The 18428-nt window shown below is 40.3% G+C and overlaps 1 protein-coding gene and 1 long non-coding RNA gene across 4 annotated transcripts; one reads left to right on the top strand and one right to left on the bottom strand.

The window, feature by feature from the left end:
- Nucleotides 1-337: 337 nt before the first annotated feature.
- On the bottom strand, nt 338-4647 carry LOC128136837 (uncharacterized). Of its 2 annotated transcripts, XR_008233494.1 has the most exons (5): nt 4217-4647; nt 3839-3951; nt 1592-1817; nt 1372-1436; nt 338-479 (listed from the first exon to the last, which is right to left on the bottom strand). It is a non-coding gene; the product is annotated as an uncharacterized LOC128136837 (long non-coding RNA). The 2 variants fall into 2 exon arrangements; XR_008233493.1 differs by having other exon boundaries at nt 3839-4644.
- Nucleotides 4648-4704: 57 nt separating this feature from the next.
- Nucleotides 4705-18108, top strand: SUB1 (SUB1 regulator of transcription). 2 transcript variants are annotated; one of them, XR_008233492.1, is made up of 6 exons: nt 4705-4826; nt 6765-6837; nt 8558-8677; nt 15221-15329; nt 16943-17046; nt 17780-18108. XR_008233492.1 is itself a non-coding variant. In XM_052777082.1 (5 exons), the coding sequence occupies exons 2-5, from the start codon at nt 6766-6768 to the stop codon at nt 17857-17859; spliced, it is 381 nt and encodes a 126-aa protein (XP_052633042.1). In that variant the 5' UTR covers nt 4711-4826; nt 6765; the 3' UTR covers nt 17860-18108. The 2 variants fall into 2 exon arrangements, 1 of the variants encoding a protein (XP_052633042.1); XM_052777082.1 differs by lacking the exon at nt 16943-17046 and having other exon boundaries at nt 4711-4826.
- The last annotated feature ends 320 nt before the right edge of the window (nt 18109-18428 follow it).

Raw genomic sequence — 18428 nt, 5'->3', positions numbered from 1 at the left:
GAGAAGAAGAAAGCACCATATAACATGTAGTGTCATCAATTCTACTATTTAATGTCCAAGATGCATGTCTTTGCTGCTACCACAGGACTGCAAAACTGTAGTTGAAACACAATGGGGAAAACTGTAAATCTTTTGTACCTTCTCTGTAAATCACTAAAAGTGAGCAAACAAACTTTTTTTTTTTTTTTTTGGCAGCAGATGGAGGTGAGATTTCTTAGCAGCAACCTTCCAGTTTATGCAAAACCAGACTCTCAGCTGGCCTTTGTGTGACCACCAGAGGGCAGGGCAGATGTAGCCAAAGATGAAAGCTTTCCTACACAGTAAATTACAGACCCTGTTAACAAAAGCTGCACTTTTATTTCCTGAAAAGGTAATTTAAGACTTAGTGCTCTCCTTGTAAAAGCCCTAGATAGGAAAAGATTTAAAATCAGTATAAGGAGTCCAATACTGTCTTCTCACCTGGAAATTATTTCAGATAGCTACAGAGACAAGACATTCATCAGCTTATCAACCTTCTTATTTTAAAGTGAAATTGCATTTTTTAAGCAGTGGAGACAAAGACCCGATGTTTTCACCAAGGTTTTAAATGATTAAAGCAAGAAAGTATTACCTTTTAACGACAGGGTTTAGACATTGAGCAGTGACCATAACAGAAGTGTTAATAAAATAATTTATTAAACACAAATGGAAGTTATCAGCGTTTAGAATACCAAATTGCAACATAAAAAACCCACCACCACCTAAACCGAAGCATAACACAAAATCATGCAAGTGCTAATGCAAACTCAAATTACACATCATACACACACAAGAAACGAACCAGTTACAGTACACACGCAAAAATACTGCCCGGCAGTATCCCTTACTCTTTCTTTCCTGATACTTTAATAAAATTAGTGTCCATGTTCTATGCTAACCTTCCCTTCCTCAGCCAATTTCTTCACCCACATTTAAACTGTTAAGTACTGAGTACTAAAACTTTAAAGAGCTGTCCCTCATTCTGCTTGCCCCAAAAGGTGTTTCCTACCATCTCTACTATTTGTAACTATAGAAGTCAACCACTGCAGTTAGTAATTGCTACGTGATCAGAAGCATAAGTTTGTATTTTGCAGCATTCCTGTTCAAATCTGCATGCTAAAATTTCTCTTTGAAGAAAAAGCTAATGCTTCAACATTCTTCTCAGCCAAAGACATGTGATATGAAATGAGGCAGTAAGTAGAAGAATTCAAGCCCTTTAAAGGCAGCTACAGAAGGAAAGTGTCTGATGAGGGCAAAAAAACATTACAAAAATCTATTTTAAGAGCTCAGAAAGTGAACTATACCCCTTGGGGGGAAAGATGACTCACTCAGAAGGTAACAGAAGAAATTTACCTTAGAAGAATTAAGGCTCGTTTCCCACTTTTCTAAAGCCAGCATTTTTTCTTAGTATCTTCTTTCTAAATAGAATAAAATACAGTAAAGGTAATTTACCAAAAAGCTCAAACAGTCAATATACTCAACAACCAGAATAATTCTCAAAGAAACCAATCATTACTGAAAAACAGAACATGAAACCCCCAGTTACAGCAAACACTCCCTTCCCCTCACTGACCTGTTATTTGGGAATTCAGCTGTAAAAATAAACTTGGTGCTTGCTTTGGAGGAAATGCTGCAGGTGGGAGAAATTAACTCATTAAGATCCAGCAGAAAAATCTCTTTCTTTTAGTCATTTTGATTTATTTCAAGGCTGAAGGACTTGATTAAAAATGCATAAAGAATTGTTGATTTGAGTGTGATGCTTCTAAAACCTTAGCATTCTCTGTGTACCAGGTGTTGACCTATAAGAAAGCAAAGCAGATAGGGATTACAGAGACCTGAACTGCCATTACTGTTCTAATATGAAAAGTTAGTAAAAGCCTTGAAAAGAATGGCTATGTTTTTTCAAATTCATATTCCACATGTGGAGACCATCATGTGTGGAATAGGTATTTTCTTTTTCTTTTTTTCTTTTTCTTTTGTTGGAGTTGAGCATTAAGTATTAAAAGATCATCTGTTCATCTTCCACAATTACATGGCTTGACGAGCCTGACATTTGCGCAGTGGTGATAATGACTGTATTTGCATGCATTTGATTTACTGTGCTTTGATTCCATATAAAAAACCATAATTTTATTTTCCAAAGGTCAGGCATGTAGTAAGAACTGTATGTTTTTCTATTTTTCTTTTTGTTTTGCAAGATACATAACAGTATGAAACTGCCAATTTCCAAGAACTGGTTAAAAGAGTGCACTTCTAATTTCTGGTATTAACTTCCCGTTTTCCTGCTGCTAAAGTGAAAAAGCGAAGTGAGAGCCAGTTTACCTCAATTCATGGTGAGAGATTTAAAGACCTCATGTACCCGTTCTAAAAACCTCTTCGCCTACCACCCGTTAAGTATTTTTTCAGAAACACTGCTTAGGACTTGCAGCTGCTTATGGTGATTTTGGGGGATTATCCTCTCTTGAAACATTATGTCTATCCTTCTGGCCCACGTTAATGAATGGGGATCTTTGGAATTTAAAAAGGCCCAAGACTTTTGATTTCAAACACTTCATTAATAGGTGTTTGCTCTTGAAACTACAGTGGCTGATCGACCACCACCCCACTCTACCTGTACCAACAACAGCTTTATCTGGAAGCTAGGATTGGGACTAGAGTCCACTTCCTATTTCTAATGGTTTGCTTGCACTTTTTACGAAAAGCTTGTATTGCCATGGTAGCAAAAGCACAGCTCCAGAGGTAGTAACAATGAGAAAAGGACTAAACGAAACTAGTAATGGGTATCTGAAGCACTGGCATGCTGCCATGCTTACAGCCCAACTACATCAGCCATTAGTGCAAACAGTAATAAGCAAACAATAACAGGCTATTGATTCAAAGAAACTAACACAATAGTTTGATTAACTATTAAGTAGGTATTTATTGGCAGCGCTGGATGCACGGGCGATCGCTCCACCTATCGTGCACACCGTTGGGTTTAATTGTGCAGGTTAAGTACGTGTTTTACATACATATTCACTAGATTTCTGAGAAATGTTATACGTATTCATTAGTTTTCCAGGAAACTATTAGCATATGTAAATGTCCTTTATGCAGGCGCACTGAAGGTCTCTGGTGGTCTTCAGGAGTCCTCTGGTGGTCTTCCATAGTCTTCCTCACTTGTCCGCTATTTGACCCTCCTCAGGTGATTCTGTGCAGTATGGTCCTTTACATGTTTTGATACATCAGTGCTTGTTAGTGTTCTTATTATCTAAGTTTTCATTAGTAGTATAGAACCACATGGTTAGTTTAAGCTAAATTATCTACAAGGACGAGAACAAAGGCAGGAGTTGTTACGTTTTCTGGCCCTATCTATTCAGGCAAGGCCTCTACTTGTGACTTCTTAACAAGATCGTAAATTCATCAAACATTTAATTAAGTTTTGTGATTGCTCATGGTTCCTTCTTGCTCATCACTCCCAAGTACCAGTCTCTGACAGGCTTAATCCTTGACAAACACCAGTCCTTGGTATGTAAAGTTACAGAGAGACAATCATTAAGCAATAAGCAGTTCATTCTCTATATCACTATGTTACTTTTGTGTGAAGTTGTGTTGACGACAATACTTTTTTAATGTTAATAGATCACATCATGAACCAAAAGAAAGTACAGGCTGAAACAGCTAACACAGGCAGACACAACATGAAACCCCTCGTGCTCTGACAGCGTCCTTGGGCCTACGGCAGTTTCCAAGGGCTGTTAAAAGTCTTCTCCCTTCACAAAGCCGGGGGCCGAAGACCCTCTCCCCACCACCCCTCCGAAGAGGTGTCATTTTGGTTTACCTCGGAAGCTGTCGCGTGCTTGTTTAGATGAACTAAGCCTGCAGCCCCTCTTCAAGTCCTGACACAGGCACCAGCACGGCACTTCGGATGCAGCGTGTTCTGGCGTAAACACGCTACAGAGATAGGCAAGACCGTGAAATTACATTTTCAGGTTGGGGTGTTTTTGGTTGTTTTTGTTTCGTTTTGCTCGGAGGGCTTGTAAAAAGCAGGTGTTTAAAACAGGAGCCGAGACTGTTTTCACCCCCAGCCCCACCGCCTCAGACCCGCGCTTGGCACGCGGTGGCGGCCGAGGCGGGAGCCCCGGCGCTCACCCGCCCCCCCCCCGCCGCCGCAAAGCCCTGAGGCGGGCAGGGGGGAAGAGAAGGAAACCCAAGTCACCCGGTGAGCGAAAGGGGAACCGGCGCTTTCCTGGACAGCGCCTCAGGTGCCAGCCGGGGCTGCGGTTTCGGTATGCAAAGCCACCGCGCCGCCACCGCCCCACGCCGCTTCCGCGGGCACGGCTGCCGGCCGGGCGGCTCCCAGCGAGATCGAGGAAGCGCTGCAGCCTGCGAAAGAAAACAGCCGTTTACAGGTGGTTTTTTTTTTTTTTTTTTTTAAGGGCTCTTTTGAAGTGTTAAGGGCCCTCCTCCCGCAGGCAGGCGGCTGGTGAAGGCGCGGCCCCGGCAGCGCCTCCCCTCAGCGGCACCACAGCCCCGACGGGTCCCGGCTCCAGGCAGGGCCCTGCCGTCAGCCCCACAGGTTCCCCTTCGGAGGGCGCGTTTTCGCCCCCGCCCCCCCCCCCCCGGTGCTTGGTTAGCGGGAGGCTGCGGGGACCGGGAGGCGTTCTCTGCCGCTGGGGGTGGGGCAGGAACGAGTAACAAAGGGACGCGTCCCCTTTAAACACCTCTCTCCCTCCCTTTCCCACGTGGTGCAGGAGAAGGGTGGGGATTCCGCCGTGCGTCACTTCCGTTCCTCTCGTGGTGTGCAGGAGCGGCGCGCGGACTAGGACGTGAGTATTGGGGTCCCCCCTCGCGCCCTGTCGGGGCCGCCGCCATGTTCTCCGTCCCCCGCCCCCGTCGCCGACTGCCGGGGTCTCGGCCGCCTCCCGGCCGGCGCGGGGGAGGCGCGCTGGGCGGCCGTGCGGCCAGGCGGGGCTTCCCCTTTTCCTCGAGTGCCCGCTGTGCCCTGCGGGAGGGATGCCCCGCTGTGGAGCGGGCCTGGGGCGGGAGGAGGAGCCGCTGTCGAGGAGAAGCTGCCATGTTGGGGGGGCAAAGAGGATTTGAATGAGGGAGAAAATGGCGCCGGGGAACCGCCCGGCTCCGTTCCCCCCACGCCGGGATCTGACCCTGGCCGCTGACGACCCCCGACCCTTTTTATTTCCTCCTGCTTCTTCTCTCTTCCGCCGCCGGTGACCTGCAGCCCGCTTGCTGCCACCCTGCCCCAGGAGTACCTGGGCGTCCTTGGTCGCCCCCCCCCGCCCCCCCTTCGTCCCCTCGCTCCTTTCCCCTGGGGGGGCAGCGCGAGCCGTGCAAAAGAGGAATAGGGGAGGAAAATGGCGTCCGGGATCCGCCTACCTGGTGTTCGTGGCTCCTCTTGGCTTATCTTTCTTCTCTATCTTTCCTTCGTCCTCGTTTGGCCCGTCTCATTCGGCCCTCGCTTTCACCGGTGCTTCGGTGTCTCCTCACGCTCTGCCTGCCAGCCTCTCTCGAGGGGCACCTACTACCCCCCCCATTTCTTTTTCCTCCAGTTTCCGCCCCCACCTTCCTCCATATTGTCACTCCCTCATCCTCGTGCGGACCCTGGGGTTATCCCCTGCTGGTGTCCGCGCAGCCCTGCCTGTGAGTTTTTTCTTGTTCGGCGCTCTGATTTCGTGTCACTGCTGTGCTTATTTTTACATTGTCCCATGCCAGCTCTCTTCTGCCTCCATCCTGCAGCGTGGCTTATGTGTGTTTCCCCATACCCTGTTTCATTTTCAGTGCTACAGTTTCCATCCTTGTGCTGCAAGCTATTAGGACAGAACTTATCCTACTTTAGAACCGCATGCTACTCAGACTCTGTTTTTTCATTTGCATATGTTCTTTTCACTGCCAGTTTAAACACGCCACTATTCCTTTTTCTTTCCTGAGATATGCTTCTTTAACCTTTTCTTAGCCTTTCCTAACTGTAGTTTAGTTTATACGGTTTCTCTCTGGGATGCTTATTTTTATTCTGAAATAACAAATGAGCTATTTGTTTGTTACAAAGAGTTTCTAGTAGCAGGCAAGATGTGCAACTGCTATATCTAACCACATGTTTGCATACTAGAGAGATTCAGAAGCACACCTGGCAGCATGTATTCAAGGAAGGTTGAATGTCCACTTGTCTGGCAAATGAATAGACTCTAGTGACTGATGTGTTGAAGCTGCAGTGGAAATATTAATTGCAATACTGTAGTTCACTGTAACTGAGGTGTTTTTCAGAATTCTGTATTATTGGTGGGAACTTTAACTTCATGTATGATGATTATGCAGTGTGTTGCTTGCAAATCCAACTGGGCGAAATGCCCATGTAAGAGTATAGATAATGCTAGGGCCTTAGTAGTTTATATTTGTGAGTGTAATACAAAGAATTCAACTGGACGACAGTATTGTGTTGTATTTTTTACATTATGGTTTCTGCCATATCTAGGGCTTTATGAAACTGGTGAAAAATTGTCCCTTTGTAAACAGTTCAGAAAATAAACCACTGCATTTGATGCAGTTGCATCAAAAAGGGGAAGAGATGTAAGAGGGAAGAGTGTTTGAGATCACATCTACAATGTGTGTTAAAGCTTATGTGAAAATGCAGGCAAGTCTTTTGGAGGGTTTTCAGTAAGATGAGCCTTTACAAACAGGTTTGAAGATGGCTTTCCAGCCATAATGGGACATATTCCTTGTCTAGTGTTCTCACGTTATTTTTCTCTTCCTAGAATGCCTAAGTCAAAGGAACTTGTGTCTTCAAGCTCATCTGCCAGTGATTCAGATAGTGAAGTTGACAAAAAGGTGAACATTATATGCAGTTTATTACTACTGTATTAACTCATCTATTTCAGGCTGGGGTTAAGGAATTAGGTGTGCTTTATGTCACAACATGCATGTCATTCCATATGATTTATCAGGCACTTAACCCAAAACACACACCCCTATCTCCCCCTGCCTCCCCCAACAACTACAACAACAACAACAACAACAAAATACCTGCCAAGGTTAGTGTTTGGGTGGATAGGATGCTTTTTGCCTTGCAGTACACTTTTTTTCTTAAGTTGCATTTTGCTTTCTTCAGGGTTTTCCATATGATATATCTAACCACAAGCTTCCTGGAATTCTTTGCTGCTTTGTGGCAAGTGATAGAAAAGGCTTCTGTATAAGCTGCCCCTGGTGGCAAGAATTTGGACTAATTTTGAGAACAAACACCCAACCACCCCCCATTTTGGTATCTGGATTATTTGTCCAAAGCAAAAACCTCTACTTGCCCTGTCTTCCATGTGCCACTTGCTTGTCTTGTTTGCATGTTCTTTTTCTCCATTTCAGATTCTTAGATTTACTGTAATACCATCCGCTAGTTTTTCAATTAAAAGCTGACCCAACCTGAATGTCTTTGAGTTGATTAATTTTAACATATGATGAACGTTTTAAATGTATAAATTGAGTGTTCCCGTTTATTATTAATATTTATTTAATTTGTAAGTTTGTATAGATGTACCAGTCATTACGAACAAAACCAGAAAAAGCCAGTGAATTTATATTTTTAAGAAATGCTAGATGGTAACGCAGACATCAGGTGTTTTAATGTAGTACATGAAGAGACTTGGTCTGCTTTACTGAATTGGTTCAAATGTTGCACTTTACAAATTAGGCATTCTGTCAGATCTTAATATGAGAGAAAATGGTCGGGGGATTTTTTTTGATAGGGAACTGTATTCCTGAAAAGGCATAGTCTTAACAGTCTGCTTTAGTGGGCAGTAAGGTGGTTTGGTGTTTTTTTTTTTTCCCTATTATAACCTCCTGTATTTGTTGGAACTGTTTGTCTTTAAAAGAGGTTATCCACATATGATTCTAGCAGGTGAGACTAATTTTTGGTATCTTTGTATTACTCTTTTTGGGGAGGGCATGGCTACTGTATAACCCTTAGTAGAAATGGTAACTTTGTAGCGTCTGCAGGTAATCTGACTTACAGGTGATACTGTCTGAATGTTTTAAAAACATGTTTAATTTATCATGCTATGGACAGAGATTGGTTGCTGATTTAAAAAAAAAAAAATTACTCTGATGGAGGTGATTTCCAGATCCTTTCTTCATTATCTCATCTAGTTTTTTTTCTTTTTTAGAAGAGTTGTAAGCTGTCCTGCAGTTTTTGTTACACTTAGTGGAAAGGAAGGTGAAGCTTCCATCAGACTTTAAATTTTTTAATAAAACTACTGAACTGACAGTATTACTGCGCAGAAAGAGCAGGATTTTTGAAATGTATTTTGATCTAATTCAATTGTCTTTAAAGCCAAAGTGTTACAGTAAACTTTACTGAGAACAGAATTAGGCTTATTTGAAGATTTTTAGTTTTTTCTAAATTCCAGTCTAAATGTACAGTATTGTATTCCTGCTTTCACAGCAGGAAGGTGATAATGTGCATTGCATAGTAGTTGTTTGTGACCTGTAACGTAAACTTTTCTGTAACTTGTAGAATGAGTTGTAGTTCATGCTTTTCTTTTTTTATTTTTGCTCCAAGGCAAAGCGGAAAAAGCAAGCAGCTCCAGAAAAGCCTGTAAAGAAACAAAAGACGGGTGAAAGTTCAAAAGGTGCAGCTTCTTCTAAGCAAAGCAGTAACAGAGATGAGAATATGTTTCAGGTAAAATTTATGACTTTTAGAGCCTGGTTAAGGTAACATGTTACATCATATTCAGTATAAATCTTATGAGGTGATCTGAATATCTTGACAGCATAGCGCTTGGTCTCCTGAAGCCTTGGCCAAAGGGGATTATGATGCTAGCACACAGATGAGATGCTCAGAAAAAGCATTGTCAGGTTTCAGCAGAGTGAAACAATCTGAGTTGTAGCAATTGATCTAACCCTCACATCTTTGCCAATGGTAACTCTGGGTAGTCATTTTGTCAGTAAATACAGCACTTACCATTAGTATACTGTAAATATTAGATCAGAACTGTCAGTACATGGAAGTGTTTTTTAATCGGGGCTCTTGAAAGAAAGGTTCGTGGAAACCAAAGTACGGACTCTTCATTCCTATTTAACTAGGTCAAGGGCAGCTTGGCTCCTGCATTATAAGGCAGCGTCTTGGAATAAGTTTTGCTTGTTCCTTTGTTTTATGATGCATGTTTTTTTCACAGAACATCCAGAAAGATTGAAATTTTTGACATGGTCCTTGTTTTCAAGTTGGGATGAATGTGCATTTTTCAGTAGCAAAATGCATTTGTGAATTCAGGGTATTGCAGTTCCTGGGGTTTGCTGAGGTAGTAGCAGTGTGTGCTGAGAGCTGTGCAAGAATATACGTAGCTCAGAATTACCTGTTTTAGGGGTGTGGGTCAAGAATTATTAAATGTCTCTGACTAGCTGGCTGGAAAGGAGCTTAAATTCTTAGAGACTTCGATTCTTAAGTTCGTGAAAGGGTGTGGGAGAGGCACCTAATAAGATGGCCCCAACAGTGAGTAAGGCAAAAGAAATGGTTTGGGGCTGTAGCTGTGCAAAGTAATGTGGCAAAAAAAAAAAAAATCTACTAGAGAGAAGACCTTCTTAATTGATATTGTAATACAGGACAGTTATTTTTAATGTATCAGTTCGCTCTTTCCTCTTCACGTGTAGTTGGCAGAGAGAGCTTCAGTTGAAGACAATGCCCGGACTTCCCCATCAAAGGAAGAGTATAGTATTTTTAGTTCTGCTGGGGCATGCTTTGAACCATGTAGGAAAAATGAGATAGTGTCTTCTACACCTTATGAGGTGAACTGCAGTTAGAACTCAAAAAAAGCTATGTATAAGCTTTATGCTATGTTTATAATAAGTGCAGAAATTCCAGCCTTGGAGAAAGCTGTTAAAATTTTTAATGCTCCCCTGATGCAAAAAAAACCCAAACCCTTTCAAATAAAAGCAAAAGTATTTGTGTGCTCCGATTTCTTTGAACCTTTTTGACCTAAGATAATAAAAAGTTACTAAAAACAGACAGTACAGGACTCGTGTTAGTCTGACAAGAACAGGATTCTTCCAGTGTTGAGTATAATACAGAACAAATATTTGAATATCACCTTGACCTAAAACATCAGTGTTACTTAGTCTCTGCCTGCCTTTTAGTTAATCAACAACAAAATTTTTTTTAGATCGCTTATTGTGTTATGTGAAGTATTGTGATTTTTTTTCATGCTATATCAGCTTACGTGTGTTAACTAAGATGCAACTGTTTCAGTGCAGAAATAGCACTGTAAGTCTGAGGATACTTCCCCTCTCTCCCCCCTACCCAGGAGAGCACGTTAGAAGATCTAGTTGTGTGTTAATTTTTTAGGTATGGTTTTGTTTGTTCTAGGACTACTAGTAATACTAGAAACTCCCCTTTCTACTTTCTGATGGCAGTAAAATGATCTCTGATGTGCCAGTGACTTTGCAGTATAACTTACAAGTGTGGCTTCAGTTGATGGAAATCATGCTGTAAAGCATCTGTAAGATAGTCAGAAGTTCTGTAGTGTCCATATTGTGTATGGGAGTGGCAGCAAACGATGTGAAACTTAGAGGCTTGTTCTACACCCTCAGGGTGTGTTCTTACACTATACATCTTCCCTTAATATAGAGCTTATTGTGACTGCTGTATTTGGAAGATTCAGCATTTTCATAAAGATCTACATCTTATTGGTTTTGTTTCAGACTAATGTTGGTGTAATGGTATTCTTGAGACTAATTATGAAGAATAGTATAAATATGAGCAGAGGGGAATTAATTCAGTGTAAGACACCAAGTGTATTTTATTTATTTACATGTCTTGGCCTTTTTAGGTTTTATAGGTAGCCTAGTATACTTACTTTGGAATTTGTTAAAGGATTTGGGTGCAGTTGGGGTATAGAAATTTATCTTACTCCCATTTCTGATGTATTACTAGAGGCCCTAAGGACAAGCATTATTCATGTTAATGTAGAAGGGTTTAGTGTTGATACATTAAATTCCTGTCTGTGGCTTCAAGCCATCGTGAGGTCTGCATCATGTACTTTGGTTAGTATGACAGATCCTGTCATCTACCTATGCCTGATTTGGATAAGGTTTGTTAATGCTGTCAGGATGCAGTATTAATCGACTACCTAGAGTGGAACCACATTGCATGATCAGGCATTTCACTGAAATTGTTACTTCGACAGTTGCCTGTCTGTGTGTTGTCTCATCTCTCCACTACCCCGCTCCTTTTATTTGTTATATTTATTTTAAAGTTTGGGTTGTATTTGTTTTTTGACTTGTGAGAAATAAGTTCTTCAGTTTCCCAGTGTAATGTCTTTGTCTATCAGTAGATAAATATATAAGATTATGATGCTCTGGAAAGGTGATTCATTTAGCACATAAATTCTGAAACTTAGGTGGTCACCGATGCATTTCACAATCAGTTTGATGTGTTGCAGATCTCACTGTTTACATGACTATTGTGCTCCTTCTAATGCTATACATATAGGTATCAGATAAGAAAGAAGGATGGTTTTTTGGTGTTTCTGCTTCTACAGTGTGTATACAGTTTAATCAACACAAACTGGAAATAGGAGGAAGAACGGTAAAGAAGGTGGTTGCTGAAACTCATACAGGAAGTTGGTTGCATAGCTGTGATGGGTACCAAGACATAGTTCAGTGCATTTTATTCTAAGAAACAGAAACCTGGAAATAATGCTTTTAATGTCTTCTGATTTATGTAATTCAATACAGTCTAAGGAGCTGTAATATTTAATAAAAAGCATATGAACTTGTCTGTGAAGGTTGAACTGCAGTAACTACACTGCTATAAATCAATACAACCCTTGGAACACTTGTGATTACAGAGATACAAAGATGTCTCAGATCTGTGAAATTATTCTAGAACTGTCAGCTGCTGTGTGAAAAAAGAATTGTTCAGAAATGAATCTGTGCCAGAACTGCAGGTAACTGAACATTGAGAAGCATCAATTTACTTAAATGGTTAAATCTAGATTTTGGTTGAGGTTTTTAACCTTAGATGTTAATTGAAACTGTACTTCAGAAGCCTACTTAAAGCTTTTAGCAGTGGCAGCTTTTGCATAGAGTTCAACTAAACATTCAAAATTTAATGTGAATATTCAGCTGCAATCTAGACAGTGGTATCTACGTGCATCAAAGATGATACTGCTGCATCAAAAGAATCATGACCAGCAGGTCGAGGGAGGTGATTCTCCCCCTCTACTCTGCTCTGGTGAGACCCCACCTGGAGTACTGCATTCAGCTCTGGGACTCCCAACATTAGAAGGACATGGACCTGTTGGAGCAGGTCCAGAGGAGGGCCACAAGGATCATCAGGGGGCTGGAGCACATCTCCTGTGAAGACAGGCTGAGAGAGTTGGGGTTGTTCAGCCTGGAGGAGGCTCCAGGGACACCTTCTAGCAGCCTTCCGGTACTTAAAGGGGGCCTACAAGAAAGCTGGGGAGGCACTTTTTGCAAGGGTATTGTCATGGTTTAACCCCAGCCAGCAGCTAAGCACCACGCAGCTGCTCACTCACTCCCCCCCACACCCAATGGGATGGGGGAGAGAATTGGGAAAAAAAAGTAAAACTTGTGGGTTGAGATATAGAACAGAAAAGAAGAAACTAGTAATGATAATAATAAAATGAATAATAATAGTAAAAGTATTGAAATATAGAAGTGATGCACAATGCAATTGCTTACCACCTGCTGACTGATGCCCAGTTGGTTCCTGAGCAGCGATCCCCCTGAGGCCAATTCCCCCCAGCTTATACACTGGGCATGATGTCACATGGTATGGAATACCATGTTGGCCAGTTTGGGTCAGCTGCCCTGGCTGTGTCCCCTCTCAACTTCTTGTGCCCCTCCAGCTTTCTTGCTGGCTGGGCATGAGAAGCTGAAAAAGCTTGAGTTAGTATAAACAATACTTGGCAACAACTGAAAACATCAGTGTGTTATCAACATTCTTCTCATACTGAACCCAAACCATAGAACTGTACCAGCTAATAGGAAGACAATTAACTCTATCCCAGCTGAAACCAGGACAGGCATGTAGTGATAGGATGAGGGTAATGGCTTAAAAATGAAAGAGGGTAGATTTGGCTTAGATACAAGGAAGAAATTCTTCACTATGAGGGTGGTGAAACACTGCAACAGGTTGCCCAGCGAGGTTGTGGATGCCCCCTCCCTGGAAGTGTTCAAGGCCAGGCTGGATGGGGCTTTGAGCAACCTGGTCTAGCGGAAGGTGTCCCTGCCTATGGCAGGGGGGTTGGAACTGGATGATCTTTAAGGTCCCTTCCAACCCAAACCATTCCATGATTCTATGTAAAACCTAACAATTTCAGCATTTTCATATGGAACTGTTTCCATTTAAGGTACTTACTGCGTAAATGTGAACTTTGCATTATTGCCCCTCACCTTATAGTAGTTGAATTAAGACATACAGTCTTATACTTAAAATTTAAATCCTAAACCCTTTTACTGTATTTGCAGCTGTAGTCTGCTATATTGTATTACATTTTATTTCTTGGAGCAAATCTGGAATTACTTGGCCATGCACCAATATTCTTTGATAGCTCTGGGAAAAAAAGGTGTTGTGGAGTACTACTACTTGAAGCTGTTCTTAGAGGTGACCTTGAAAGTCACTGAGGCGTTAAAGGGTAAAACCAAGAAATGTTGTTCATGTAGGCTATTTAGGATATTCTTTGCCAGCAGTGCTGAAGGACTTGGGCATGGTACCAAGTTTGGTCTGAAAGAACTAAGCTACCATGACATCATGCCTTATTTTTGAATGTTAAATTTGTAGCACCGTGGAATTATTTAATAAAGCAGTCAAAAAATACTACCTTATAATCTGTAGCATCTTGTTCATTTTAAAGGATGCTTTGAAGTAGGAAAACTGCTTCAGGCTTATGGTATCTAAAGATGTCCTAATTGTTTTAAAGTCGATTTTGGAGTTAAGAAGAAGAATTACTTTAAGGAAACATAAAGCATTCTTGTTTATTTTGTGAAATAACAGCTTATGACTTAAACATCTGTGGATGATTTTAGTTGATTGAGAGTTGTTCAACCTTTCTGGTCAGACTTAAAGCTATTAAGGTGGGTATGGGCTCTCGTTAAATTGTATCAAAATGCAAGATGCATAAACTAAGAAAGTTGAAAACTAAAGTTAATGTTTCATCAGGAAGGAATATTCTGTTTTAAAATTGTTTACTTTAGAATGTGTTTTTTCTAAATAAAGTGTATCCAGAAAGTGCATAGAGAATTCTGAGAATTTCTTACATGAACTGTGTTTGATTGTGTTTTTATTACCTAATTTCTGATTCTCAAATTCACATTATACTTTGAATTTATGTGAACAAGTAGTTTTTTATCAAATTTGGTCAGATCTTTAATGAGCCTAAATATGTCATGTAACGCATAGTTGTCAGTGTGACTGCTCCCCTTCCCCTGTGCTCTCTCCACCCTCCTTCCCCCCCCCCCCCCCCCCCCCAAGAAAAAAGCACCCTCATAATTCAATTAAGCCACTGTGGTGCAGAAATTATGGAATTCCAAAGTCATTTCATATTATGCTACATGCTGGTAAACTTAAAGGATTCAAATGGTTTTTTGGAACACCTGGTACAGTGAGATAGTCTTTTAAGCACAGTTCCAATGAAATGCCATGAGGACTTGGGAGGGGGTGTGGGACAGTTGGTGGCTAACTTTCATTTTGATCTGTATTTACTGTGTTTAGAAAAAGAAAAAAAGAACCCAAACAAAAACCCCTCTGGAAATTGTGGTTATCTCATGTGAATATCTAATTTGCTTTCTGTATGTATGGAATGGACTAAAATTTAGATTTGGGAGTAGAGCTCCCTTTTTCCCTGTTTGTTTACAACTGCTGCAAACAAAGATGGTTATAATAGAGGCAAAATTTTATTTCAGAAAACAATAATTTAGTGGTTTTTCTAAGAAGTAAGTGTGTTAAGAATGTAGGTATTTTTATTCTAGGAGAGCTAGTTTTACATTGAGCATTGAATGCTCAACTCATTTTAAGTCGTTCATCCATTTATATTGTCATTACTTATTAGCGTACTGACTACTCTGGATTAAGCTTTTGATCTAGTTGTTTCTCTGGTGTCTAAAATAAGCTGCAGTGTACCATGTCATGTGTCTGATACTGCTGGGAAAAGTGAATGCTGTAACATGTAAAATACCTAAAAGACCATTATGTGTGTTTTGACAGATTGGCAAAATGAGGTATGTCAGTGTTCGTGACTTTAAAGGGAAAGTCTTAATTGATATTAGAGAATATTGGATGGATCAAGAAGGTGAAATGAAGCCTGGCAGAAAAGGTATTGTTCTGCTTCATGTTATTTTGTATTAAAACATTGTCTGCAGTTTGCTGGAGAACTTTGTGTATCAGATTTTTATGCTTTGTTGCTACATAATATTTTTAGAGTAGTATTTTTACATTTTTATAATTTTATTTTAACAAATGATTGGTTTTGTCTGTAGATTATAAACAAAAGCAAAGGGGGTTTGTTGGCCTGAGTCTGTTTTCCTAAATGGATCCTCCATGATTTATGGAAAACAAGGCATCAAATACAAGCAGATTTGGTATGGGAGTTATAAACATAGCCATACTTCCTCCCCACGCCCCCAATTAACAATGCAATTTCTTTCTATTATTACAATTGGTTTCTTATTTCAAAATTCACTGAAAAGATTTAACTTACTAATTTGTGATGTTAATTTCTTTAAAACAATTATGTCATTCAGTTTCTATCAAATTTTAGATGGAAAATATTAAAATGTTTAATGTGACTAATTTCGGAAAAAATATGTCAGGATTTTAATTGAGGTGAAAATACCTCAAGTGTTCAAGTTTTGGTACTGTGCTTCTACTCTGCAGCACGGCATAAGCCATTGTGCCTTTAATTGCCACTCCCATATCTGTTTTTTATGGCATGCCTTCACTGAACCATTTTCAGAACTTTGCCACCTGGAAGATGAGGATGCAAGGACAGTTATGGTAGTAGTGCTTTGCTTAATGTCATGTTGCTGCTGTTAGAAAAGCCTGCTTTTAATTGGCTTTCATTTTGCACAAAGAAAAGGGGTAAGTATTAAACAATTCTACCCTGGAGATTGAAGACATTTAATATAAAATCAGTATAAGGTTTGTAACATTCTTCTGGTGTGTCCCGGAGCAACTCAGTGAATAGACATTTGGAACACTTGAGAAGCATTTTCAACATTTCTTAAATAACCACTGAGAACAGGTTTGTATGAACAGGTGTACTGGTACTGTACAGGAAAATTTCTTGGTTTGGGTTTGTTGTTGCTACTTAACAAAAAAGATTACTCTAACTCCTAAGGGCTTTCACCTGCTGTGTTTTGAGGTGGAAATCAAAAGTATATGCAGTTTGATGGGCAAACTACAATGGAATTTGATGGGCAGGCCAAGTGACAAAAATTGCATGATGTAGATAGAAACGCTTATCGGTGTGGCAAAAGAGCCTGAATTTTATTAGGATAAAATTAATGATAATATTATACAGTATGTGAGCCTAATGTTCCATTGATGCCCTTATGAGCTGCTTACCCAGCTATTCTGAAAACAATATAAGCAGTTGAAATTGTGTTAAAAAAACAGGAAAAAAAATTTGAGTTTTAAATTATTTTGTCAGATTGTTTCAAATAGCAGGTCTGAACTGCGTGCAGTTCAACTGGTATGTGGTCCAGGAACATCTTAATGACGTTTGGTCCCCTAATAATGGTTACCACACCTGATGCTGTTTTCAGAAGAAACCTGCCCTCTAAAGACTGGTGGAAAACTGCTTAGAGTAGCTCCATGCAGACTGCTTGCTGCTCAAAATTATGGTGGTGCTCTGATGAGACAGGGATGGTAGAAGTCAAAAAGGCAATAAGCCCCAGAAATGGAATTCAGAGTTTCACCTGTTTTCAGGTCCTGCTCCACCTGCAGGGAGAAAGCAATGAAGGAAGCCTGGTCACTGAGGGGGGAGAGTGGGGGTAAATAGTAGAAGAGTCTGGCTGGAGAGAGTATGAGAGGTAGGCCTGTGAGTCTGTACTTGCACAGAGTTGGCATAGAAATTGTAGGGGAAGAATGAGGAGACCAAAGCACAAAGGAAACATGTGCCTGGACTCAAGCTTGAGGAAGTACAAATTTAGAGCTGAGGAGGTGGGTTGTGGGGCACTGAACGATTATTGATTGAATGTCACTAGAAACTATAGTGAACTTGAAGTGAAAAAATAACTTCCGTGTTGGTTTGTGAGTGCTAGGGAGTAGAATAGTCTCTCCAAAATGTTGTTTATGATATGTGTTATTTACAGTGCTTTAAGAAACTGAAGGGAAAAAAAAAAAACAGAGTTATGGTACTTCAAAAGCACATAGAAGTTCAGTCCCCAGAGGTATGCTTTTAGGAGCCAACAGGAATACAGATGATTTCCTACTTCTCACCGGGGCTTTTGTGCTGCCTTCTATCAAGGCCACAGCTGTATTTCACTTCCTGTGTTTAGCCTAATACTTGTGAATGAATTTGTTACACTGTACTTATTTTCTTTGTAATTTATACTTGTCCAGACATAAGCTAAAGTCTAAAGTTAAATTGAAGTGTTAAAATGAGTAGTTTCACTTTGTAACTGAGATGGTTGTTGAAGTAGCTCAAGCATTAATAGTTATGACATAGATGTTGTGTTTGAAACCAGTCTTAATAGCAATTTTGCAAGATCCTGCACCACAGTTTTGTTTTTGTCTTAAGTGTTTATTTTTAATGCATTTCAGGTATTTCTTTAAATCCAGAACAGTGGAACCAGCTGAAGGAACAGATTTCTGATATTGATGATGCAGTAAGAAAACTGTAAAGACAGAGCCATACAGAAACTTTTATTTTAGTTGTTTAAAGCAGTCTTTCTACATTGGCTTTTGTTTTCTAAAATATTGTTTTCCAAGCTATTGTATATTTGGATTGCAAAACGATTTGTAAGATGAATACTTTTTTTATGTGCATTAAAAGTGTATTCTGAGTGAGGCTATTTGTGTATACTTTACTAAAAGGAAATGTGTTGCTTTCACCTCATGGTGTAAAATAAACAAATCAAATAATATGTAAAGCATACTTGTTTATGGCCTTTTGATTGAAGGTGTTTGCTGATAAGGCCACCTAATAGCTTTAGTCTTTGTTTTAGTTTCAGCTTAATTAACAGTTAATATGAATTTGTTTTCTGAGGCAATTTCTTAAAATGTCTCCATTTAATTTTTTCTTTTATTTCATACTTTTTGGTATTGCCCTGACAGCTTTCTGCTTTAAGACTTGATACAAACAGTGAATACTTGGTAAAACACATTTTTTGTAGATAACTTTAAATACTGTATTTGCAAATTTACCCTATTTATTCGGATGTAAACAGTCCTGAGTATATAGACTTTTTTG

This window comes from Harpia harpyja, chromosome Z (genome assembly GCF_026419915.1).
Source record: "Harpia harpyja isolate bHarHar1 chromosome Z, bHarHar1 primary haplotype, whole genome shotgun sequence".
Classification (NCBI taxonomy): Eukaryota; Metazoa; Chordata; class Aves; order Accipitriformes; family Accipitridae; genus Harpia; species Harpia harpyja.
Note: the sequence above shows the minus strand (reverse complement) of the source record. Positions and strands in the feature narration are given on the sequence as shown.

Excerpts from the sequence above, each read along its gene's own strand:
- SUB1 (XM_052777082.1), top strand. The coding sequence starts at position 6,766 with ATGCCTAAGTCAAAGGAACTTGTGTCTTCAAGCTCATCTGCCAGTGAT. Across the intron at positions 8,678-15,220 it reads GAGATGAGAATATGTTTCAG|ATTGGCAAAATGAGGTATGT; the intron begins GTAAAATTTATG and ends GTGTTTTGACAG. Across the intron at positions 15,330-17,779 it reads AATGAAGCCTGGCAGAAAAG|GTATTTCTTTAAATCCAGAA; the intron begins GTATTGTTCTGC and ends AATGCATTTCAG.